Raw genomic sequence first — 24,442 nt, 5'->3', positions numbered from 1 at the left:
AATGGGGCAGGTTTTGGCACCTTCCAGATCACAGGGATTTCTTCCAGGAGGAGGTGATTGATGAGAACAGCAGTTCTCTTTGTAAGACCTTATTAATTACACCAAAGAGACCTTTCCAAAGATGTCATTGCCAGGCCACTTGTATATATCGTACGCACCAGATTTAAGAGTGCATTTGAGGGTTTTCATGGGGGGGGGGTTGTTGGGCCATAACCCAATGGTAGGGCATACACTCTGCCTCAGGTTTCATCTCTGCTACTTAAGAGATGTTTGGTAGCAGGGCTGGGGAAGTTCCCTGCTTGAAACCATGGACAACCAGGGCCCAGGCAGAAAAGACAGTTCTGGGCCAACCCATTCCCACCTCTCCCTATTGACACTTTATTTTGTCTTATCTTTACAAGTTCCTTGCATAGTAAGACATACAGTGGTACCTCGGGTTAAGAACTTAATTTGTTCTGGAGGTCTGTTCTTAACCTGAAACTGTTCTTAACCTGAAGCACCACTTTAGCTAATGGGGCCTCCTGCTGCCGCCACGCCACCGTCGTGCGATTTCTGTTCTCATTCTGAGGCTAAGTTCTTAACCCGAGGTACTATTTCTGGGTTAGGAGAGTCTGTAACCTGAAGTGTATGTAACCTGAAGCGTATGTAACCCGAGATACCACTGTTTTTCTGTTATTTCTGCTTTCAGTATCTAGTTACAGAATGGCTGAATGACAAGGCAGAGAAACAGGAGTGCCCCATTGAGTGCCCTTTACGTATCACCACTGACCCAACCGTGCTGGCTACCACCCTCAATATGTTGCCAGGCCTTGTCCACTCCCCACTCATTTGCACCACGCCCAAACACTACATCCGTTTTGGTTCTCCCTTCACCCCAGAAAGGCGAAGGCGGCCGGTTCAGCTGGATGGGAACTACAGCTCATGCAAAAAGGTATGTCTGCTTTTGGTTGTGGTCTGTGCGCTTGGCCCAATATTTCTTGGGGGCGGGGTGGAATTTGAGAGTCTAATGAATGTGCATGACTTTCTTCAAAGCACCCCAAAATATGCTTGCCCAGGTTTGGTTTACTGAAACTCTTCCTGGAAAAGAAACATACCACTAAAATTGTTTTAGTTGGTTCTCGTATTTTCAGTGGATGTAGGGAACAGTTTCTCCCTGCTTGCAACACTGCTCCATGACACTTTTACAGAAAAGGCACGGTCTTCTTCCATAGGCTCACTAGCTATTCCTAGATGTGAATAGACTATGCACTGCATGTATTGTTAGAAAGACAAGACTGTGGTGTGCTTGAACTCCTCTACAGTGGTACCTCAGGTTAAGAACTTAATTCGTTCTGGAGGTCCGTTCTTAACCTGAAACTGTTTCTTAACCTGAGGTACCACTAATGGGGCCTCCCGCCACACGATTTCTGTTCTCATCCTGAAGCAAAGTTCTTATCCCGAGGTTCTATTTCTGGGTTAGCGGAGTCTGTAACCTGAAGCGTCTGTAACCCAAGATGCCACTGTATTTAAATACAGGCTCTTGCAGGATTTCTTAAAACGCTTTATTGTATGGGTTTAAAAAACTGCAATCGCTGAAACATCTAGGTAGTAATTGATGCACCTTGCCTATTGGGACTAAGATTCTAAATTAGGTGCACTGTACACATCTCAAATTTTGTGGTTGCCAAGATATTGCTGATTGAGATCTCTTGAATAGAGATAACCTGTGATGATTCTTGTTTAGGTGAGCAGAAAGGAAAGTGCATTTCACACCTGTTTTCTCTCTGCACCCCAAGCTGTAGCTAGACTAGGGAGTCTAGGAAAGTCAAGAGTATCTGTTTCAAGAAGGGCTTTGCATAGCCCAGGACTGGGTGTGAGACATTCACCATGATGCACACATTGTGATGCCAGCTCTAGATTTTCCATAGACCTTAGCAAAGTCAAGTTTTCATTTTAATCTTTTGCTTGATTTTTCTAGACTACTAGTTACGTTGTGTGTCTAATGCTTTCTTTAAATGTATTTTTTGCCTTGAGAGGCAATACCTACTCAGAGTCTGCCTAAAGCAGCTTGTTTTTCATGCCTTACAAAGGCAGGATTAATAGCCGGGTTTCCAGAGGGCTCTAAGCTGCAAAGGAATGGCCCATGGACACAGGAATGCCCTGTATGCAGTTTCCTGGGCCTCACGAGCTACCTGGTATAAAACAACAAAACAATCCCGCCACCCACAAAATTGTGTCAACATAACCCCTCAGGCAGATAAGCAGCTTGGGAGTCTATTCTGGTTTAGGCTGCTTAAGTAATGAAAGTAGTTCTCATAATACATGACAGCTTTTTAATAAAGCTAATATTTGGGTATCTTGCTTGTATTTTGGCAAGTTGCCTGTCAAGGGCAAGGTGGAAGAAAAGGGATAGCCAGCAACAGGGCTATGAGGAAGTGGCTTCTGTCTACTGGAATTTGACTTTTCAGTCTTGAGTGGGCTAGTGCATTTTCACAACTATCTTGAACATCCACAAGGGCTTTGAAACTTTGTTTTCCAACAAAATTGTGGGATGGTCTATGTGCACATTTGTGTGGTGAGTCTAGAGCAGCATAGGATGGCCATACTACTGGTCATCTCTATTTCTTCACCTGCTTTGGTTGAATGTATATTCTATGCTGCAACCAGGCCAGAAATGGGCTCCTGACATTTCCTTTTAGAATGGTAAGCATATCTCTGTCATATATTGCTCTGACACAGCGGTATAAGACATATTAAGATTACACCTTCTGCTAATTGGGTCCTGAATCTGGTTCATTTCTCTATGTGAATGTCCTGGCCAGCTAACCCCAGTGTGCTTTTGGGCAAAAGCAAAAAAATCAATTTTGCTTTCCTAAGTTAAGTTTGGAGCATTAATAACATAATCCTGTGTGCTTAATTAGAATTGGTAATTTCCAGATCTGGTTTTACCGTGTGCATGTTCAACATATGAGAGTCTTGGACTAGGTAGGAATGGCAAGCTGTTGTTTTTATGTTTCCATATGCTAAAATAGTGGTACCTCCCTAGTAAAAAAAAAAGCAAAGCAAAAAAGCCGGATGCTGGCGTTCAAATCTTTTCATATAAATATATTGTTCTAGTTCTCATGGCTATGGAGATGCATTTGAAAATGGGCTATAATAGGTGAATGGCTCAGAGTTCAAGGGGATGAAACTTTAGGCCTGCACTGGCTCCCTCTCCTTGAAGGCGCCTAGCTAAGTTTCCCTAGACACAAGCCTCTGCTGCCCCACCCCCACCCCCGCCTTATGCCATTTCCTTCTCCTACTGCATCATCATTTGCCAGTTAAAAATATGAGCTCAGCCTAAAACATGCATATTGAGTGACCTCGTGGAAAATGCATAGAGGCATCACTTATTTTCAGTAAAAACAACAACTTTGAGTTGGGGTACAAGGGTGTAAACGGCCCCACCCATAAAGCGATTGAGGTGAAAACAGTTCCTCCCCATCCCCTGGGGCGCTAACCTATAACAAATGGAAATTGCTGAAAGTGGTCTGTTGCAAGTCGGGGGGACGGACACTTTAAGTGGGAGCCTGTGCATTATTGAGCAAGGTTTGTTTTTGCAGCGTTGGATGAAGCAGGCTCTGGAAGAAGGGATGACTCAGACCTCAGCTGCTTCCCAGGAGAACAGAACTCAGTGTCTATACCAAAGCAACGAGAGCAGTAGCACTTCTGGCATCTGCAAGGAAAACGCAGGTTGGTTGAGAGGCCTCCATGTTTCAGGGGTGCACTGTGGATGTTGTTTCAGTTGAAGGGCCAGTTAGAAAGCAAGCAAGCATAATTGCAGTCAATAACTCTACATAACTCCAGCCTCCGTGTACTAACCAGTTTATTTATTCGTTTGTTTACTGCATTTGTATCTCACCTCGTTCTCCAAGGAACTCGAGGTGGAGTGCATAGTTATTCTCCTCCTCATTTAGTCTTCAGAACAACCTCATGAGGTAGGTTAGGCTGAGAAGCTGTGACTGGTCCAAGGTCACTCAGTGAGCTAGGGAGCAATAATAGGTACAGTGCACATAGAGTTGCGTAGTGTGTTGCTACCTGTTGATACAGGCTCCTCCTCCTCTTCCTCCTCCTCCTCCTCCTCCTCCTCCTCCTCCTCCTCCTCCTCCTCCTTCTTCTTCTTCTTCTTCTTCTTCTTCTTCTTCTTCTTCATTCCTTCTTGTTATTTCCCAACAACTCAGGAGCTACAGTCTTTGGCCCAGGATTTGTGATGGACTAGAGCTCAGAAGTTCCACTCTCCTCATTGTATAACATCGATGTCCTTCACAGCTCCTCAGGTCGCTACGGTGGTTACAACGTGGGGCTAACCCCAAGGTTGTGGGTTCGAACCCCTTATGGGCCACTTCCATATTTCTGCATTGCAGGGGGTTGGACTATGAACCTTGGGGTCCCTTCCAGTTCTACAATTCTGTGACTATGGCATGGGTCTCTTGCCATTCTGCAGATATCAACCCACCTGTTAGCAGGCTCTTGAGGGGAATCCAAGGGGGAACAAGCAGAAAAAGCGTACAAGCTGCATGAATGGTCTTTCTTTTGCCAGGTGACTACTCATTCTGACATTTCCCTTGCGGAGGGGGGCAGGGAGGAGAGTAAGAAGGGGATCCTCCTTTTCCAAGATCAAGAGAACCCATTCCTCTTTGGGTTTCATCTAGAAACAGAGACATTATTCCGAGGGAGGAAGTGCACTGCACCAAACCCAGTGCCGCCGCCTTCCCCCACTTACTGGGAAAATAACTGGTTAAAGAGTAGGCACCTGGTTGCAGAACAGCCACTCTCCAGCATCGGAGCATATATCTGTGAGGAAAGCAAAAAGACAAGTTTTAAAAACAGTAACTTTGCATCTGTCTTTGCAGAGGAAGAGGGTGGCGATCTATCCAAGTCAGGGATCAGTTTTCCAAGGACGCGAGACGAGGCCCTAGGCAGTGTACAGATAACTGTGTGTTACACAAAGGTTAGAGGCATCGAAAGCAGAAAAAGCACTAGTTATGGGCAAATTGCAATTTTAAGCGAGAGGTGGGTGGGGGAGCAGAAAAGGCTCTCTGGTGATCTTTCTAAGAGGCTTCTATGGGTTGGATTCTTTGAATTAAAAGTTGTGGCATTTCTTAGGACCACGAAATCATTTGGCTTTTGAGGGTTTCTTGCAAGTCAGATTAAGTTCTGTCACAGGACGTAAAGAAGTGCTGGGAAGGGCAGGCCTATGCAACTATGCAGGCCTATTAACTATGTTAATAGGGTGGCGGGAGAGAAGAGAGGTGCTGTCGTGGCTTGACAAGGAAGGGAAATTGGGGGGAGGGCCGTGTACAAGATTCTTATGCAAGGGACAGCTCACATATGCAAGTCAGCATCTTGGGGGAACAACGCAAGAGTGCTTGCAGCAGCTAGTGAAATCAATAGTTGTGGGGTTGGGGATCCAATCTACCAGCAAAAACTTGGCAAATGATCTCCCACTATCCACTTACAACTATCCTGGGGCTGCTGTTAGGCAAAGGTTTGCATTGTGTGTTGAAAGGTAGAGCATAATCTTATCAGTAGATGGATGGAAACACTGTAGCAACCCTACTTCCCTTGGAATAGTTGACTGTCACTGGTTAGAATGCAACTGTGGTTTTTTGGCCAACAGGATTGATGTCTGTCGATGGAATATGGGCTAATAGAGGTTCCCTTTGGGATGCAGGTGGGCAGCCTGCAGCTCTGAGCCAGATTCCATGTGGCCTGATTCCTTTTGTGTGGCAAGGAAGGAAAGAGGAGCAGAGTGGACACCTTGACCTCTGACCCCACTCTCACTTTTGGCTCAGGCTCCACCCACCACCAATACAGTGGTACCTCGGGTTAAGAACTTAATTAGTTCTGGAGGTCCATTCTTAACCTGAAACTGTTCTTAAACTGAGGTACCACTTTAGCTAATGGGGCCTCCCACTGCCGCCATGCTGCTGGAGCACGATTTCTGTTCTCATCCTGAAGCAAAGTTCTTAACCCAAGGTACTGTTTCTGGGTTAGGGGAGTCTGTAACCTGAAGAATTTGTAACCTGAAGCGTCTGTAACCCGAGGTACCACTGTATGTGACTCCAGCAGATTACCCTCCGGGGCATGTGACCCCCAGCAAAAAAAAAAAAAAAAAAAAAGGCTGCCCACCCTGCTTTAGACGTTCTACTGATAGTGTGAGGGATGGCTTACTGTTGAGCAGCTACTTTGCAGCTGGGAAATGTGTTTTAAGTTATCCAACTGTATGAGTGGGCGAAAGAAGCCTTGGTCTATTGAGAAAGAGAGATTAGCTTGTGTGTGCAGATGCAAAACACTCCAGTTGAAGGAAAGTGGGGGCTTCAAAGTTCTCTTTTGGTCTTGCCATCAGTAGCTGGTCTCTACCCTAGCAGGAGACTTGCTGCTGCAAGGGTAGTGGAATTTGACAAAATAAAATTAACAAGGACTCATCGATGAAGATTGCTTGGTGTCTGAGGATAGAGATAATAGAGCAGAATAACCCTTTTACTGTACTTTGAGGATTGATTTGAAAACATTGGGGACAGTAAAGAGTGCAGAGAGGGAGGCCTGGATGTTGTCAACAGGAAACTTAATAGGGGGACTTGTGGGCATTACTGGATGTTTCCTGCAAGGACTAGTTCTTGTTCCGACTTGTTTTGAATCCTTGCCAGATTACCCATCAGCCTAATGAGCGCTAGGAAGATGCACCATTCCTAGCTCAGGAAGACTGCAGGTAAATGAAAGCAAGCTTCACAAGTGATGCGGCCGAGTGGCAGAGGGAGAGGCTGGGGTTATCACTTTCTGGGCCACGACCCTGTCTTTTGGCAAGGTGCATACTGCTGTGTTGGTGGAGCTATATGGAGGTGATGTTAGAGAGGCTTAGATTTTGGACAACCTAGACCTTAACAGGTGTTTTTATTAGCTTGTCGGATGCTTTTGATTTGGACCCTTTTTTTATCTCAGCGAGTTCCTTTGAGCCCTGAAATTGCCTCCCTTTCTTACCTTCCCCTGTTCTGGTAGTGCTCCTCTTTGGAGAAAAGAAGGGTTCTTTTTTATAGAGAAAGAGCTGAAGAGTTGTCAGTATAGCAAGAACCAGTCAAAAATTTAAAGATTCGTGTAGGGGGAGTAGATGATGAGCGTAGATTGGGGCTTTGTAATGGTAGGGTCACTACCTGGATTCTGTGTTGCCTTTCAGATTTCCTGAGCCCCCTGAAGAAGTGGAAGTCTCGCTATCTAATGGAGCAAAGTGTTACCAAGTTGTTGAGACCGCTTTCTCCAGTCACCCCCCCACTTCCTGACCCCTCCGTTCCAGATGCGCTGAGCCCACACCTCACCACGTCCTCCTCATCTATGCCAGGAGAGGAGGAATGTCGAAGTAGCTGCGGTGTGATCTTCTCACCAATTCCCTCCTTGGCTGCTAGTCGTTGTAATACTCCACTACAGTTTGAGGTAAGTTGGGGGGCAGGATGGCAGCTTTCCCTGCAGACCTAGGATGTATGCATCAAAACTCCTTGGAAAGACACAGGTAGACCTAAGAAATGAGCAGATAGGTTTTTAAAAGAATCCTGTGTATTCCGAGAATCTGGCACCTGCAGATTATAAAGTCCCTATTCTCCTTTATTGTTACGCACAGTAGATGGATACTAGAGTGTGCAAAGGGTTACAGGTTACCAGAAACACTACTCCCTGCCCTCTGATTCACTTAATCTCAGCTTCCCCACCCCAGTAGCATCCAGGGATGCTGTCAGCTTCTGGGCTGCTGCTCTCCTGCATTCACCTCTTAGCAAGCTCTAAGCTTTGGAGAACATTAGCTGTTTTGCATCCCCAGAATTTCCCATCTGCATGATGTGTTTCCTGTTCTTCTTACAGCCATTTGCCTCCCCCTTTCAAAACTTCTGTAAATCTTTGTAGTGCAATGCAGGTGTGAGTCATGCAGGTAGCCTCAGTTTTGCAGTTTCCCTCATGACAAGCACATGCCAGTGCTTTCATTCTGAAGCATCCCGTTTTCTTACTTTTTATTGTGTCCCATATTTGTGCTTGGGGTGGAGTTGGAGCTTCCCATTCCCATTTTTCAATATTGGGCCACTAAACTCTTTAGGTCTGCTGCTGCCCCTTAGCAAATCTCCCTGGAAATGTCTGTTCTTATGAAAGTTGAGATGACCACAATTAGGGATTCTGGACTCTCGATCTTCTGCTGTTCTCAGCTTTCTGCATAATTGTATGGGCTTTGAGTCTGGGCTGTGCATTTCTGTACACGTAAGAAAACGCTATTGCACCGAGACAACCCAGACTGTTGGAATCCAGATTCTGCAGCTTCTAAAATGGTGCAAATCGGAAGCCTTTGCATGATTTCTCGTTCTTTGCAGAATCCTACTTCTGTTTATTTTTTATTTAACGAAATGTATGTACCGCTTGATTGTAACATAACCTCTAAGTGGTTTACAAGGAGGATTTATTCCGCTGACTTAAGCCGCTTTAAATCCTGCTCACCAGCAGCCCTGACTCCTAAGATTCCATCAGGCATTGCCCACATATTCTCAAGGGTAGCTTCGCAACCATAGTTGCTCCTTTGAAAAAAAGAAAAAAGAAGAAGAAGAAAAGATTCTTAAGCTGAATTCTATGGCTGGTGTCCTGTGGCTTTTCTATACTTCCATATAATTGTAGCATTTCCACCACCACGATTATGGCCCTGCTGCTTGAGCGCAAGTGGGTTGGTCATTGTACGGTGCCTGATCATTAATTTTGCTTACTGTCCAAATGGCAAGATCCCCAGTCACTTTCCCAGTGCCTTTGGATTCAGGTCTCGTGGGCTCTTGCACGGTTAGGCCACTTCCAGTTCTGCACGGAAACAGAGACAGGACTCATTGGGCTGGGGGGAAATGCAGAATCGTGGTGTTGCCAGAAGCCACAGAAACTTGAGTGGCCTTAGCTGCACCAGTCTTAGTGAGACAGTGGCATGAGATGTCACTAGGACTTTGTATCTTGAGACTGGACATTGGTCCCCATTTGCACTCCTGATTTGAAGCGGCACATAAGGAGTGTTGGTCATAGCAAACTTCAGTCAGACTTCAAAGGTTTCTTCTGCCCCGTGTAAGAAAGTGAGCGGCTTCTGCCGCTGTATGGCTGAGTTTTCTGCCCACCTGCTCCTCTCGTTCTGTGTGTTGTAGGGAAGGAGCCTTGCAATGTGTTAAAGTTTCTACCACCCATTCTCCCCAGTTCCCCTGTGTTGAGGCTTCCCCTTTTCACACCATTCCACTCATTCATGACACGTTATTTATGTTTCCTTTAAATTATTTCCTGCTGCATTTCTGCCCAATCCATCTTTTTAAAAAAGGAAGAAGCAAGTTAAATAATAGTGCATTGTTAAACAGCAGATAGAAATAGTTCAAAGCAGTTTGAGCAGCCATCAAGTTGAGCCTACCTCCTAGAAAATCAATGGTGAAGCTATAAAAAGTTACAAAAAAACCTCAAACCACACAAAAACAAACACAATAAAAAATAGCCCAAAGCGCCGAGGGCCTTCTGGAGGTTCCCTCACTGCGAGAAGTGAGGTTACAGGGAACCAGGCAGAGGGCCTTCTCGGTAGTGGCACCTGCCCTATGGAACGCCCTCCCAGCAGATGTCGAGGAAATAAGCAACTAACTTACTTTTAAAGGACATCTGAAGGGAGCCCTGTTTAGGGAAGTTTTTAATGTTTAATGCTGTATTGTGTTTTTAACATTCGCTTGGGAGCCTCCCAGAGTGGCTGGGGAAACCCAGCCAGATGGGCAGGGTATTAATAATAACATTATTATTATTATTATTATTATTATTATTATTATTATTAATTGCAGTGGTGCCCCGCAAGACGAACGCCTCGCAAGACAGAAAACCCGCTAGATGAAAGGGTTTTCCATTTTGGAGGCGCTTCGCAAAACGAATTTCCCTATGGGCTTGCTTTGCAAGACGAAAACGTCTTGCGAGTTCCTTCGGGTTTTTTCCCCTCCCCCCCCTTTTCCTAAGCCGCTTATCAGATGATCCGCTGATAAGCCGCTTAACAGCTGATAGCTAAAAGCCGCTAAACCGCTAATCCGCTAAGCTGTCAATGGGCTTGCTTCGCAAGACAAAAAAACCACTATACGAAGAGCCTCACGGAAAGAATTAATTTCGTCTTGCGAGGCACCACTGTATTTCCCAAGCTTGGGAATTCAGCTGTTGTTGAACTGCAACTCCCAACATCCCTAGCTAGCAGGACCATTGGTCAGGGATGATGGGAACTGTAGTCCAAAAACAGCTGGAGACCCAAGTTTGGGAACCCCTGCTCAAGAACATATTTCACTGTGCTTATGTGGTTTAGAGTTAAACCAGTCTTTCTCAATTCCATGTGCTCTCGATGTTTGAACTACATATGCCATCAGCCTAGGAATTGTAGTCCAAAGCATTTGAGGAGCCCCGGGGTGGGGAAGGGTAGTTTAGGTAAAAGTGGGTCTGTGTCTCATGGGCTTCTGCGCTTAGGGATCTGAAGCTGTCTTACCTTGGAAGTATTCAGAAGCTCAATATTTAATCAGTTTTTGGTGGGGGGGTTTTGAGAGAGAGAGAGACCCAAAGTTACTTTCTTGGTAAAAGGATTTATGGCATGGCGACATCAGCTTAATAAAGGGGTTCCGCCATGTGTCGCTGCTCTTTTTGCCCCAACCAAATGTGGCTCTCTGGCCAGCATAACCCAGCAGATTCTGAGGGGGGCGGGTCTCCTCCTGCAGCTCATGCTTTCCAGCACTGCATACCTCCAGAAGGACCCTAGGTTTACGGAGGAAGAGATAGATGCTTTCATGCAACGTTTCAGTTCCAGGTATGGAAGCATCTCCCATGCTTCATGCCCACCTTCCCTCAAGGAGCTAGTACCATAATTTCATATCCACTGTATCTCAAGGAGCAGCCAGCTGAGGATTTTCTACATGATGCCTTCACCTTTTAGTCCAGTCTGAAAGCAAGGCATTGTGGGTAGAGAGTGACACGCCAGCTCTCATCCGAGCGATGGGGTTTGTGAGGTGTTGCTGGTTGGCCAGGCATCCTCAGAACACAAGGCAACGGAATGATCTCCGGTTTCTGCGCTGTCCTTTCATCCGGATACTAAAGTTGTAGCATGAGACACAGTAACTCCATCCTGTTTTTCCCTCTACTCTAAAATCCATGTAATGTGTTCACTTCCCCCCCAAGTGATGAGGCCACCCCTTTGATAGTCTCTTATCCTGCCCCCCACCCCCCGCAAATAGTTGTGGCTAACCTCTATGCTTGTTTCTTTTTTTTCTTTTCTTTTTTTACTTCATTTTATTTTGCTTCTTGACTTGTAAAATTAGATGAATAACAAGATGCTTTTCCCTCCTAGAACGTATCCTCCCCTGAGAGTTCCCCTGCGCATAGGCCCGAGTCCCTGTCGCCCGAGGTAGTTATCACACCATCTCAATTGGAGGCGGAGAGGGTGTGTAGTTTGCGTGGTGAGCGTGTGTGTGTGTGTGTGTGTGTGTGTGTGTGTGTGTGTGTACACTTGGAGGGAGGAGGGATAGGGGAAGCAGTGGGTGGGGAAGAAGGGGCTAGTCAAGTCAGATTCCTTTGTTGTTGAAGTTGAGAATTGAGTGGTGAACGAAGGGAAAATGCCAACCACTTTCCAGTTAATTCTTCTGAAGTAGCATTTCCTGGGGAGTGGGGGGGGGGGAGAGAGAGAGAGAGAGAGAGAGAGAGAGAGAGAGAGAGAAGGGAAGGGAGAGGAGAAAATGAATCAGACTCTTTTAATTTTTGGTGGCTGGCCCTGGGCCTTGCAACCACTGTGCTGTATGTTTTATTGAACCCATCTTCTTAATCCATTGCAGCATAGACAGTCCTGCTCCTGCTTTGTGCCAAAAGTCCACATTCTTCAAGATACAAACTCTGCGGTCAGATTCAATTGTGCAACTCGATAAGCATAATGCAAAGTTAATTGTTTTGTCTGGTGGAGTTTGGAGTCTGAGGCCAGGGAGCGATATGGCTCGTAAGAGGGCAAGGATGGCTATGTGGTTGTACAGGCCTAGAGATCATTTTTCTGGCAGGATTTGTTCCTTTTTTGTTTTCAAGCCATGATTGTTTTATAACAAACTGTTTTGATGCATGGCTTCCACCGAAAAGCAATGTAACACTTTTATAAAAACAAATGCATGAGTAGCGGAACATAGAGCCCAAGAGGAGAAGGGAGGGACAGATTCTGAAAGAGGACTGGAAACTTAGGTCCAGCTTCCCAGAAATCTAGTTAAAACAGTGTGCCAGGCGCCAAAGCCAGTCTGGAACTGCAAAAGGCCAACAGCCCTCAACCTGAATGTCTCAAACAAGTACCAAACTGGGGAGTTGCTCACTGACGGCTGCCCTCCTGGATAGCCAAAAAGTGCCTGGACTTTCCAAAGCATTAGACACAACAGTCTGTCCTCCATCGTGAAGAGCAAAATGGATTGAAGACTGCAGGTCATAGGATTCCGGCAGAGGCTTATGGGTGCCTTCTTGCCTTTATGCATTTGTGCCCTAAATCTGCCACGCACATCTTGTCTGATGTATGTATTTGCACCCACACAGTGTATTGTGTATACATTACAGTATACACAAGCAAGCACACCTTTCCTTGCCTAGAGATTGATCTTTGTGAAGGAAAGGGGTGCGACGCAGCTCTTAGGTTTGTCTGCTTTCACTCCAAGGCAGTGGGACAAGAGAGCTTTGTTTTGTAACCCTCCTACCTCCAGCCTATCAAACGGAGAAGCAGCACTTTGTAGAGTGGGGTTATACCCCCATTTCAGTTTAGGTGGTCAGCCTGCAAGCATAATGTTGGGATGCTGTATCTAAACACTACCATGGCAAAAATTCAAGATAACATAAAAGGGATAGAAGCTAATAATGGACATATCTGCAAAGCTTGAGGTAGGCAGTGCACTGTCAACAGTTTTCTAAGTTGCAGAGCAGGAATGAGCTATGCAGTATGGTTTATGTTCATTGGTCTTATTTTGATCAGAGTACCGAGGCTTTTGTAAATCCTTGACAGCTTGGACAGGGATGGGAGTTATTGGGGGCAGAGGAAAGTTTGGGAGCAGTGCAGGATGCTAAAGATTCATCCCCATTGAATGGGCAGCTCCTCTCCCAATTGCTTTTTGATGTAGCCACCACCCACACTTTTTTAAGGGCCTTGTAATAATTGGAAACCTGTTAACCCAGGATTCTGCCCGTGGCTTGCATGCCATCCTGCGAAGCTTAGATTCTGTCACGTGTGCTTGTCAGTTCTCTTCTTCAGAGATTTCTGAATGCCGTGAAGCGTGCTTGCAAAGTGTGCTTGTGACTAGCTTTACAACAAAGAGGTTGGTGGATAAGAGTACCTGGTGTGTGGTGCCTTGGAAGTTTTCCTTGATTCTTCACCTTTTATTGAAATGGTTGTGACGTTATATGTTAAATAGTGACCTTGAAAACACACCGAGGCTCATTTGAGCCGCCAACATCACCATCCACGAGGGGGAGGGACCCTGCAAATTTAATTTGCCTCCAGAAATTCCGCAGAGGAAGAGAGCGACTATGCAGCTAGGGGGGAGAAAAAACCCAGGCAGAGCGGAGAGCAAAAGACTGGGAACAAAGAGTGAGAAAGCCGTATATGTGCTGTCCGTGGGAAAGGGGGTCTTTCCTGAATTAAAAGTGTTTTTCTCTTGTCTGCCCCTTTCACCTGCTTCTCTACCCTGTCTGATATCCTCTCCCTCACCCGCCCCCACACCCCCTTTGTTGGTCCTTCCAGTTCTGCCTTAGGACGGACCTTGACCTACAGAAGGCAGGATTCCTGGATGCCGGCACTAACAGCTGTCCAGAGAAACCCTCCTTGCTCACTCCGGGGCATTCTGACCTGGCATCCCAGCCCTTGGAGACCAGCTTCCCAGGAAAGAGTGGAGAAGCCCAGGCGATGCTTCGAAGTTCCGACCAGGCTTTTCGGACAGAGTTTAACTTGATGTATGCCTTCTCCCCTCTGAATGCTATGCCTCGGGCAGACGGATTGTTACGAGAGTCTCCGCAGATGGCCGACGGGAAGCTTCTGAATCCAGACAGGGGCTGCTGCAGTTCCCCTGCGGAGGGATACTTTGGCAGGCACGAGCAGGCGCTTCTGAAAGAAGCCGTGCACGGACCCTTGCCCCCCTGCGGCGAGAAAACCTGCGAAGGCGTTAAATCCACACCCCAGAACCCTCCGCAGAGGAAAAAGGCAAGTATCCGACATGAGTAACACGAGCACAGTCGCTCCAGGGAGAAAGGAAGGCCTGCCCGGGGTGTGTGTGTGCACGCGCTGGGAAATCGTACAAGAGGAGGCAGCCTGGAGCCTGCTGAGAGACATGCAGACTCTCCATTACTTGGTAGCAGGAGCAGCTGAGGCATCTTTCTTTGGTGGGAACAGGATGAAAGCACACATCACGTTCCCTGGAGGCTCAGAAGTCCATGCAACAGGGTGCGGAGTCTGTTCTTAGAGGGTGGTTCTTATCTCCGCTTTGCGTCTGTGTGACCCGGAGGTCTGACTTTAGGTTTCCTGCTGACCATAGGCTGGAGAGCAGCTTCCTTGCACCAGCACAAAAATGTAGCCCACAGTGCATTGCAGCAGGTGCGTTTTAAGCGCATGCGCACGCACACGCATGAGTGTTGAGTCACCTCACCTGCCTGAAGCTGATGATAGCCATTTCTCTCTTAGGTATCCCTTCTGGAATACCGCAAACGAAAGCAAGAAGCCAAGGAGGGAGGGGATTCCTCTCGATGCACAGGGACACCCACCCGGCTGAGTGTCAGCTGCTCGGGGGCAGATGTGGATGCTGCTGGCCTCGTGCAGGGCTCAGGGGCCCACACCCTGTCTTCTCCACAGCATGGCTTCTCCCCCTCTCACTCTTCTTCGTCTCACCTGGAGGAAGTCAGCCCACCAGAACCACGGGGGACCACGCACAGCAAATCCCAGGACAGCATTAGCAGTAGATGGTGAGTCTCAGGAAGCAAACTATGGCACAGACACGTTCTGGTTCTAGGAGTTCCTCCCTGACAAGAGGAGAAGAGATAAAAATGTTTATGCCCTGTGCCGTGTCTTGCCTCACTTTGGTCTTAAAGGGCAGGATGATAACCTCGATAGCGAACTTTTGAGCACAGAGAGAGCAATTTTCACAGCTCTCCCTTACTGTGGGCTGCAGTCTGCAAAGAGCCACCCTGCTGGATTCGACCAAAGGCCTGTCCAGCATTGTTTCCAGCAAGGTAATTTCAGGAAACTTACAAGGAGATCAGAAAACAACAGCCCTTTTCTCTTACTCGTCCCAAGCTTCTGGTATTCAGAGTCCAGTTGCCTCTGAACGCAGAGGTTCTGTTAAGTTATCATAGCTAATTGCCATTATTCTGCTGTCAGTGAACTTACAGAACTTGGCTTCCCAAATTTTTGTTTTTACCTTGCCACATACTGATACTGCTTCTATAAGCAAGTTGCAGCACTACAGTGGTACCTCTGGTTACGTACTTAATTCGCTCCGGAGGTCCGTTCTTAACCTGAAACTGTTCTTAACCTGAAGCAGCACTTTAGTTAATGGGGCCTCCCGCTGCCACCGCGCCATTTCTGTTCTCATCCTGAAGCAAACTTCTTAACCCGAGGTAATATTTCTGGGTTAGCGGTGTCTGTAACCTGAAGCATATGTAACCCGAGGTACCACTGTAGTAGCACCTGAGTTCAGTGGTTCCAAAGACTGTGGTCTTTGTTAGATCTGCAGTGCTACATGCGCTCAGGAGTTCCAACTTTTCTGCCCTTCGCAACTAGCAGGCAGTGGTGGGGCAGAGCTGTTTCAGGGGGGGGGGGCGAGGTTAGAGTCCTGTACACTCAAGCTTGTTACATTTCCTCCTGAGGACCTTCCTCTACCTTTGCGTACAGATAACTGACCTTTTCTGCTGCATCAGCTATACTGGGGACAGGCGGTGACTTCGAATCACAAGCCATATTTACACAAGAGCCTCCACAGATTTGCTGTGCTTTGCAATATCGGCACACAGGTTTCATTTTAAAAGAAATGAAGTTTCCATCTCTCTCAGTTGCCAAGGAACTGCTTTTGCAATCTAAATGGATGGGCTCCTCCTCCTATTAACCCTGCCCTGCAGGAAGCTCTTGCTAGCCAAAAAAAAAGCAGCAGTAAATATGTACATTCCTTCCACATCCCCACCCATATATATATATATATCCTCATTGAAATGTGACCACCTGTCTAGCTCATTTTTGCAAATTAACTATAAAGACATAAAATATGCAGATTCAATGGGAGGGAGGGATCTAGTGCGTAGGCTTTTTGATTTCAATACTTGAAATACAGTGGTACCTCAGGTTACATATGCTTCAGGTTACATACGCTTCAGGTTACATACTCCCCTGAAATAGTGCTTCAGGTTAAGAACTTTGCTTCAGGATGAGAAAAGAAATCGTGCTCTGGCGGCACGGCGGCAGCGGGAGGCCCCATTAGCTAAAGTGGTGCTTCAGGTTAAGAACAGTTTCAGGTTAAGAACGGACCTCTGGAAAGGATTAAGTACTTAACCCGAGGTACCACTGTACCAGCATTGATTGTACTGTAAAAGTTGGAGCGGAAGTACCCATTGGAGTTAAGCCAGGAATGGGGGGGGGGATTTTAAAAAATGGGTTGCAAGCATAATTATGAAACTCAAAAGGGTTTTCCAAAAGGGTAAAATTCTGGCTGCTGTGCTTCAGCGTAGAACATGCTGTACATGCCTTCTTTCTCACTCCTTGCAACTGCCTTGTGAAGGAGGCTGGGCACCATTGTTCCAATTTTACTTATAGTAAAAAGTTGAGAGTCGAATGACCTACCCAGAGCCACTTCAGCGAGTCCACTTCTCACTAAAATGGTCCTAAGCAGAGGAAAATCCATACCAGCTGTGTAAAATGAGCATTTTAACATTTCAAATTACCTTTGCGAGCAGAGCATAGTGAAATAGAGCTTTGTTTTATGCATTACAACTATATTTGTGTATTGACTGGAGATCTCTCTTTGCATGATCCTAAAGCACAAAGTAAAATCTCGGGCTATATTTTTACTGCCCCAGAGCAAACCATCCTAATAAACACTGCAGCCGTGGCAGCATTCCAGCAGTGGTTGGGTTGCTCGTACAATATCCTGTGTATGCCTCGGACTCTTATCCCAGGGTAACTGCCTTCTGTTTCCCCCAACGGAACTATAGAAATAGGCTGCAGTGTTACCATTTGATTAAAATGGTTATTTGTCTCTAATGAATATTTTCTAGCCATCATTGTGAGGCAAGCTCCACTCTGCCCTAGAATTAAACAGCATTTGCCTCAACAACTAAGGTGCACAAGCCTTAAGTTGCAGGTTGCGCTTAATGTAGAAATACACATGAACACAACCCTTCCAGACCTCAGGGGAACCTTTCAACATAATAAACTACAGTTGTTGTTGTTGTTGTTGTTGTTGTTGAAAAATATTGTCACGAGATGTTTGAAATTGTTTAGACCTCTTGGAGGATCCAGAGGTGTCATTCCCATTCACGCTCTTTTGTGCCCTGCTATAGGATGGTTCCCACCTCGGTGGAGCGGCTGCGAGAAGGCCGTGGGATTCTGGAGAAGGTTTTACGCAGCAGCGCCAAGTTGTGTCAGAGAGGAGAGCCCTCACCCACTCGGGAGAGCCTAGGGGAGAGAGAAGCAGGTAAATGGGAATGCACTGGGAGGGGGGGAGCTGCCTTTGGAGCTTGAGCAGGTGGGGCTGAATCTACAGGCAGGGCTCTGATATTGTGGAATGACGGAGTCCAAGACCGTCTGTGACTTACAGGACTTCTGCTCCACGTGGCGCAGGCTCACATCACTCCAAACAAAGCAGTTCAGATTCATTCGCTAGCTTTGTCTTGGGGATGCAGATATAAGTCTATCTCTCTCTCTACTGATTGACTTACACAAGTGTTTACAATTCTACAGTGAGGTATTCAAGAAGAGGTTAGGCGGGCATAGAATTGAAGAGTTCAAAGAGACCCCAAGGGCCTTCTAGTCCAGCCCCCTGCAATGCAGGAATCTCAGCTGAAGCATCCATGACAGATGGCCATCCAGCCTCTGCTTAAAAACCTCCAAGGAAGGAGAGTCCATCACCTCCTGCATGAGTCTGTAGATCCACTGTCAAACAGCTCTTACCACCAGAAATTTCTTCCCGATGTTTAGTTGAAATCTCCTTTCTTTGTAATTTGAATCCCTTGGTTTGGGTCCTAGCCCTCCAGAGCAGAAGAAAACAAGCCTGCTCTGTCCTCCATGTGGAAGCCCTGGAGATATTTGAAGGCGGCTATCGTATCTCCTCTCAGTCTCCTCTTTATCTCAACTGTTCCTCGTAAGGCTTGGTTTCCAACCCTTGATCAGCTTGGTTGCCTTCCTCTGCACACATTCCAGCTTGTCAGTATCCTTCTTAAATTGGGACACCCAGAACTGGATACAGTACTCTAGGTGTTGCCTGACCAAGGCAGAAGAGAGGAAAGGGGATTGACTAGATAAGGCCATGATTCTGTGAAAAAGAGTCTTTCTCTCCCCCTCTGCCTTCAGTGTTGCTCCTCTAGCTATTGAGGTTTTATTAGTTTTATTCTAATCCTTGCCTACATTTCAGTTTTTCTAGAGCTGGGGCTCTTCAGGGGGTCTCTCTCACACCTGTCCCTGCTACAGGGGCTCACCTGTAGCTGGTTCCTCCTAATCCAGCAACCTGTATTTCTGCTGCTAGACCCTCTCTGCTCTGCCTTCCAGATGCTGCGGAAGGAGATTCGACAGACCCCCTCAACCCTTCCCTCAAGGGACCAGCCGTTTATAGTCCTTCACGTTACAGTTACCAGGTAAGTGTGGCAGTACCCGCCTCGTGCCGTTCACGGTTCCCGTGCAGTTGGCTCTCGGGTGCATTCCAGCCTCTCTTTCCGGGGTCGCTGAGCTGCAGAGCCGGATGCTGAACGGCGGTTTTGTGATGCCTGCTTCTTTCCCTTGCAGCTCCTGCAGTCGGACAGCCCGCGGGCGGATTCGCAGACCGTCCTCCAGAGCGCCTCCCCGTACCGAGGACACCCCATGCCATCCCCTGGCTACAGCTACAGGTCCCAGTCCCAGAGAGCAGGGCACCTTCCGCCCCTCGGCTCCTCAGAACCCTCCCTTTCCTCTGCCCCCCCGGTCGCCACAGACTCCTCGGCTCTGTTTGCAGGGAACTCTGGGTATTATAGCAGCCAGCAGCCGTCTGGCAGCGGTGTCTTGAAGAAGAGCTGCCCTGTAGCCACTGCTCCCAGCCCTGCCCAAACGGCGGCAGCCGTAGACTGTTTGCCCCCCTCAGAAACAGGGTCTCATCCCTGCGTGGGAACCGCCGGCTGCCCTCCTTCCTCCTCCTCCTCCTCCTCCTCCTCCTCCTCCACCTCCACCTCCACCACTTCCTCGTCGTCTTCTTCCTCGTCGTCGTCCAGGCCTTCGCAGTCAGACTTGCGGACTATCAACCCTCCCGCCTCTGGGCAGCCTGCTCTGTACCAGAGCTCCAGAGCCGCAGCACTTTCCAGCTCGCAGCAGCACTACTCTCACCGAGGGGGAGGAGGCGGCATCAATCAATACAGACTGCAGCAGCTTGCAGGCTCAGGCGTAAAGACTCAGACCGGCCTTTCTTAGGGCAGGACAGACTAGAGCCCACCGTTCCTTCTGGCAGTGGCTGGCGGGGGAGCCATGCCGGGACAGCAAAGGGCCCAGATTCTGGGGCTCTGGGGTGTCCTGGGCAAGAGAGAGCACTGCCGGCCAGCCCCTGGCTTTGGAAGGAGGAGAAGGCAGTGGCGGCGGCGGCAAAATGGGCAGAAAAGCATCTCCCTGGTGTCCGGGTACGTTGTAGAAAGCAAACGGTGCTGAGTGGCATAGCCTCTGTCTCCTACCGGTGCCCTTAGCTGTAGCCACCTGGGCAGGTAGGGAAAGCTTGAATATGAAACCAGTGCAAATCAGAAAAATAAATAAATAGGGGAGATGGGGATATGTGGGGGGAGGGGGGCGTTAATCTAAATCCCAAAGTGCTCTCTGCAAGGTTGGGTTCCCAGAGTATTCTGGTCGGGGAGGGTTGGGGGCTTAGTCCATTCTGATCATTCCAGTTGCAAATAAAGAGCATTTGTGGGAGAGATGCAAGAGCCGTGGGGTGGGGCTGGTAGCAGTGTGACTGCGTGTGTGTGTGTGTGTGAGAGAGAGAGAGAGAGAGAGAGAGAGAGAAAGAGAGAGAGAGAGAGAGGGCAGGGTGTGCATGCAGGCATTGCTGCAAAAAGTCACTCTAGTAAGTCCATACTATGGCTCTGAAGTTGGCATCTCGCTGCCAGTGAGGGGGTGGCCTAGGGGTGTGGTCAGTTCGTTCCAAGAGGCCAGTGCTGTGGCAGTGGGAATATGGACGGTGGCTTGCTTTAGGCGCCTGCCCTAATTCTAGGTGGGGGTGATGAGCGAGGTGCCCAGTCTGGTGGCATTGCTGCTGCTGTGGTCAAAGAGTATCATGGAGTGCATGAGAAACACGCCAGCTACCTCCCCCTGAGGCCCAAGAGCAACAACACCAGGCCCGCCAAATGCTCTGTCAAATTCCATACAGTTGCCAGCTTTTCTCACTTGTTTACCTGTCAAGCGTGCGTTTTTATTTATCTAATTTTATATTCAGTTATAACCATAGTAGGTTAGCAAAAATATCAGGCAGGTCTAACCCTGGTCCTGCCAAGGACCCTCTCGTTTCCTCTCGGACAAGATATTGCTGTGAGCATGTCTTCCCTCATTTCTCAGATGCACAGTCTCCCCCCCCCCCCATTTCTTTCTTTTTTAAAAAATAATAATAATAATAATAATTAGGACTGTTAGAAGTTTCTCTAATCCACAACTGAAATCAGGTGTTCATTCGACTTAGAGGAAACTTTTAAAATTGATCAGAGCAGAGCAGAAGAAATAAACGAACCCTTTCCTTCAAAAGTGTCTGGCTGTTAGCGTGTTGGGGATAGAACTTGTCACCCACAAGACAAGTCCTATATACTGTATAAAAAAAGGGTGTCAGCTTCACTGGGCTTTGCAGCCTCCCTTTCCGACATGCTGAGCATGCCTCGTGGGGGTGAGCATTGCAAGCGATGATTCTGGAGATCAGGCAAAAGGCGATGCGCCTGTTCTATGTGCAGTCGCTGGGAAGGAGCCACCAGGAAGTTTGGGGGGCAGGCGGGCGAGCTGTAGCGCTGCCCTCAAGTGGAGTTGTACACTGTGCTGTAACATTTGAACTTTCACAAGAGATGTAATAATTTTGATAATAAAATACTTAACTTGAAAACCAGCCTGTTACGCTCTCTCACTGGGTTCTTGAGCGATGAAGTGTGGTTTTGTTTGCGCAAAATCCAGGTGAAGCCGAAGGGACAGGGTGCCTTGTTGCACACAGCCCAAGATTTCAGCCCTCCTTTCAACATACAGCCCTCAAGATCTGGAGGTCGTTCAGGGAAAAAGAACCCCAAAATTAAGGGGCAGTTGCTGAGAGTGCCCCTTTTCTCATCATTGTGGACCTGGTTTGCTGCTGTACATGGTATTCCTTATCTATATTAAATGATAAAACAGAGTGATGAGTAAAAGTAGAATCATAGAGTTGGAAGAGACCACAAGGGCCATCGAGTCCAACCCCCTGCCAAGCAGGAAACACCATCAGAGCACTCCTGACATATGGTTGTCAAGCCTCTGCTTAAAGACCTCCAAAGAAGGAGACTCCACCACACTCCTTGGCAGCAAATTCCACTGTCAAACAGCTCTTACTGTCAGGAAGTTCTTCCTAATCTTTAGGTGGAATCTTCTTTCTTGTAGTTTGGATCCATTGCTCCGTGTCCGCTTCTCTGGAACAGCAGAAAACAACCTTTCTCACTCCTCTATGTGACATCCTTTTATATATTTGAACATGGCTATCATATCACCCCTTAACCTCCTCTTCTCCAGGCTAAACATGCCCAGCTCCCTTAGCCGTTCCTCATAAGGCATCGTTTTCAGGCCTTTGACTATTTTGGTTGCCCTCCTCTGGACACGTTCCAGTTTGTCAGTGTCCTTCTTGAACTGTGGTGCCCAGAACTGGACACAGTACTCCAGGTGAGGTCTGACCAGAGCAGAATACAGTGGCACTATTACTTCCCTTGATCTAGATGCTATACTCCTACTGATGCAGCCCAGAATTGCATTGGCTTTTTTAGCTGCCGCGTCACACTGTTGGCTCATGTCAAGTTTGTGGTCAACCAAGACTCCTAGATCCTTTTCACATGTACCTTAAAGATTGGAAGGCTATTGGAGCTATTTCTGGCACTGGTGTAATTTGGTCCTGATTACCTTGCACAAGACAAGCCACAGCATTTTGTACCAGTTTAAAGCATCTGAACTGTTATCAAGGGCAGCCCTGCGTGAAGTGCATTACTGTAGTCAAGGCTCAGCGTTCTGAATGCATGAATGCTGCCATATCTGCTGCTGTTGCTGTTACAAAGAATCACAGCCTTCTCTCCAAGTACAGCCTGAAAGAGCACATCCCAGATCCCTAGTGTAACCTGTCCATCCTGGCTTGGACATGAATACAAGAGTAGCCCTGGGTCTGTGCCTGAACAGCCAGAGACTGCTCCACATCGTTAACTTCTCCAGAGATGCTGAACGCAACGTCATGGTGAGTTATCCTGCCCTCTTCCTGCCAAAGACTGGAAAGGCAGAGTGGTCTTTGTACGTCAGGTATGCCCCCATCAACCCAGTCACCTTGAATGGCAAGCTGCGGAAACAGGCTAATACAAATCTGAACTTGTATGAGGAAATCATGCTTGTAAACAGTAAGAACCACCAACCAACTACAGTGGTACCTCGGGTTAAGTACTTAATTCGTTCTGGAGGTCCGTTCTTAACCTGAAACTGTTCTTAACCTGAAGCACCACTTTAGCTAATGGGCCTCCAGAGCACAATTTCTCTTCTCATCCTGAAACACAGTTCTTAACCCGAGGTACTATTTCTGGGTTAGCAGAGTCTGTAACCTGAAGCGTATGTAACCTGAAGCGTCTGTAACCCGAGGTACCACTGTATTCAGGTAAGAACCATCAGATCCTTCTCTAGAGGTGCTCAGTCATTGTGGGTTGTACTAACTAAAGCTATTTAAAAATCCTATCAGGTGGGGAAAGTTGTCTGCCAGTGAATAACTTGTTGTCCAAAGGCTGCCTCTGCTGAGGTGTATCGATTTTATAAGCATATTTTTATTAGGGAATGCTCTCCCCCACCCAAGAGATTCACCTGTCGCCTACCTTAACTGTCTCAAGCTTTTTCACATAACCATTTTAATCTTGCTGACTCCTGTGTTGTTTTTATGATTGTGTAGCTTTTAGTTCATTATGTTTTCCATATTTTTGTTCTTTTTGCTGGGGCTTTGGTTGAAGTGTGGTATGAAAATACTCGCAGCCAAATAAATATGGCCTCCACCATGCTTCGACACGGGGAGAGCACTGACTTAGACACTGCTAAGATGCAGGTGGCGCTGTGGTCTAAACCACTGAGCCTCTTGCCAATCAGAAGGTCGGCGGTTCAAATCCCGACGATGGAGTGAGCTCCCATTGCTCTGTCCCAGCTTCTGCTAACCTAGCTGTTGGAAAGCATGCCAGTGCAAGTAGATAAATAGGTACCGCGGCAGCAGGAAGGTAAATGGCGTTTCTGTGCGCTCTGGTTTCCATCACTGTGTTCCGTTGCACCAGAAGTCCTGCTGGCCACATGACCCAGAAAGCTGTCTGTGGACAAACGCCGCCTCCCTCAGCCTGAAAGCAAGATGAGCACCACAACTCCATAGTCACCTTTGGCTGGACTTAACTGTCCAGGGGTCTTTTACCTTTAGCTTTTTTACTGAAACCAAATGAGAAGGGGGTGTCTCGGAACTTACTGATGAACAGGTGTGGAGGCAGAGTGGCAACCTGTGAAATCTCTTGGGGAAACATTTTGTGGTATTGACAAGCAACTGACATCATCCTCTGGGACTTGTGAGTGCTGAGAAGATGGCAAAAGGGTTTGTAAAATTCACATTAGGTTTGCCACTGCTTTGATTGGAACTCAGAACAATACCAGAACAGTAGATTTTTGTTTTTCAAATGCCCAGAGTTGACACTTGACCTAAAGAATATTTAAATTAAACTGAAGATCCAATACACAAAACTTGAAATGCTTTACACATACAGGGCTATACTGAACTTTTTGTTCTAGCTGAGAAGCCAATTTTACCACACCTAATGGTCCCAAGGGACGCGAGTGGCGCTGTGGTCTAAACCACTGAGCCTAGGGCTTGCCAATCGGAAGGTCAGCGGTTCGAATCCCCGCGATGGGATGAGCTCCCGTTGCTTGGTTCCAGCTCCTGCCAACCTAGCAGTTTGAAAGCACACCAGTGCAAGTAGATAAATAGGTACCACTCTGGTGGGA

General features: G+C 47.4%; 1 protein-coding gene across 8 annotated transcripts in view; it reads left to right on the top strand.

Annotated features, from left to right (window-relative positions):
- SETD5 (SET domain containing 5) overlaps positions 1 to 21,314 on the top strand; it is a 62,844-nt gene extending 41,530 nt beyond the window's left edge. For 5 of the 8 annotated variants that reach the window (XM_083722499.1, XM_083722498.1, XM_083722495.1 and 2 more), the window contains 9 exons: positions 689 to 931; positions 3,582 to 3,711; positions 7,193 to 7,446; positions 11,363 to 11,419; positions 13,769 to 14,224; positions 14,702 to 14,979; positions 17,566 to 17,699; positions 18,770 to 18,855; positions 19,004 to 21,314. In XM_083722499.1, the coding sequence (XP_083578625.1) occupies positions 689 to 931; positions 3,582 to 3,711; positions 7,193 to 7,446; positions 11,363 to 11,419; positions 13,769 to 14,224; positions 14,702 to 14,979; positions 17,566 to 17,699; positions 18,770 to 18,855; positions 19,004 to 19,657 (2,292 nt within the window). In that variant the 3' untranslated portion in view covers positions 19,658 to 21,314. The remainder of the gene's footprint in view (positions 1 to 688; positions 932 to 3,581; positions 3,712 to 7,192; positions 7,447 to 11,362; positions 11,420 to 13,768; positions 14,225 to 14,701; positions 14,980 to 17,565; positions 17,700 to 18,769; positions 18,856 to 19,003) is intronic. The other 3 variants (XM_083722496.1, XM_083722502.1, XM_083722501.1) reach the window with 1 other exon arrangement.
- The last annotated feature ends 3,128 nt before the right edge of the window (positions 21,315 to 24,442 follow it).

This window comes from Podarcis gaigeae, assembly GCF_964106915.1.
Source record: "Podarcis gaigeae genome assembly, chromosome: 2".
Lineage (NCBI taxonomy): Eukaryota > Metazoa > Chordata > Lepidosauria > Squamata > Lacertidae > Podarcis > Podarcis gaigeae.
Note: the sequence above shows the minus strand (reverse complement) of the source record. Positions and strands in the feature narration are given on the sequence as shown.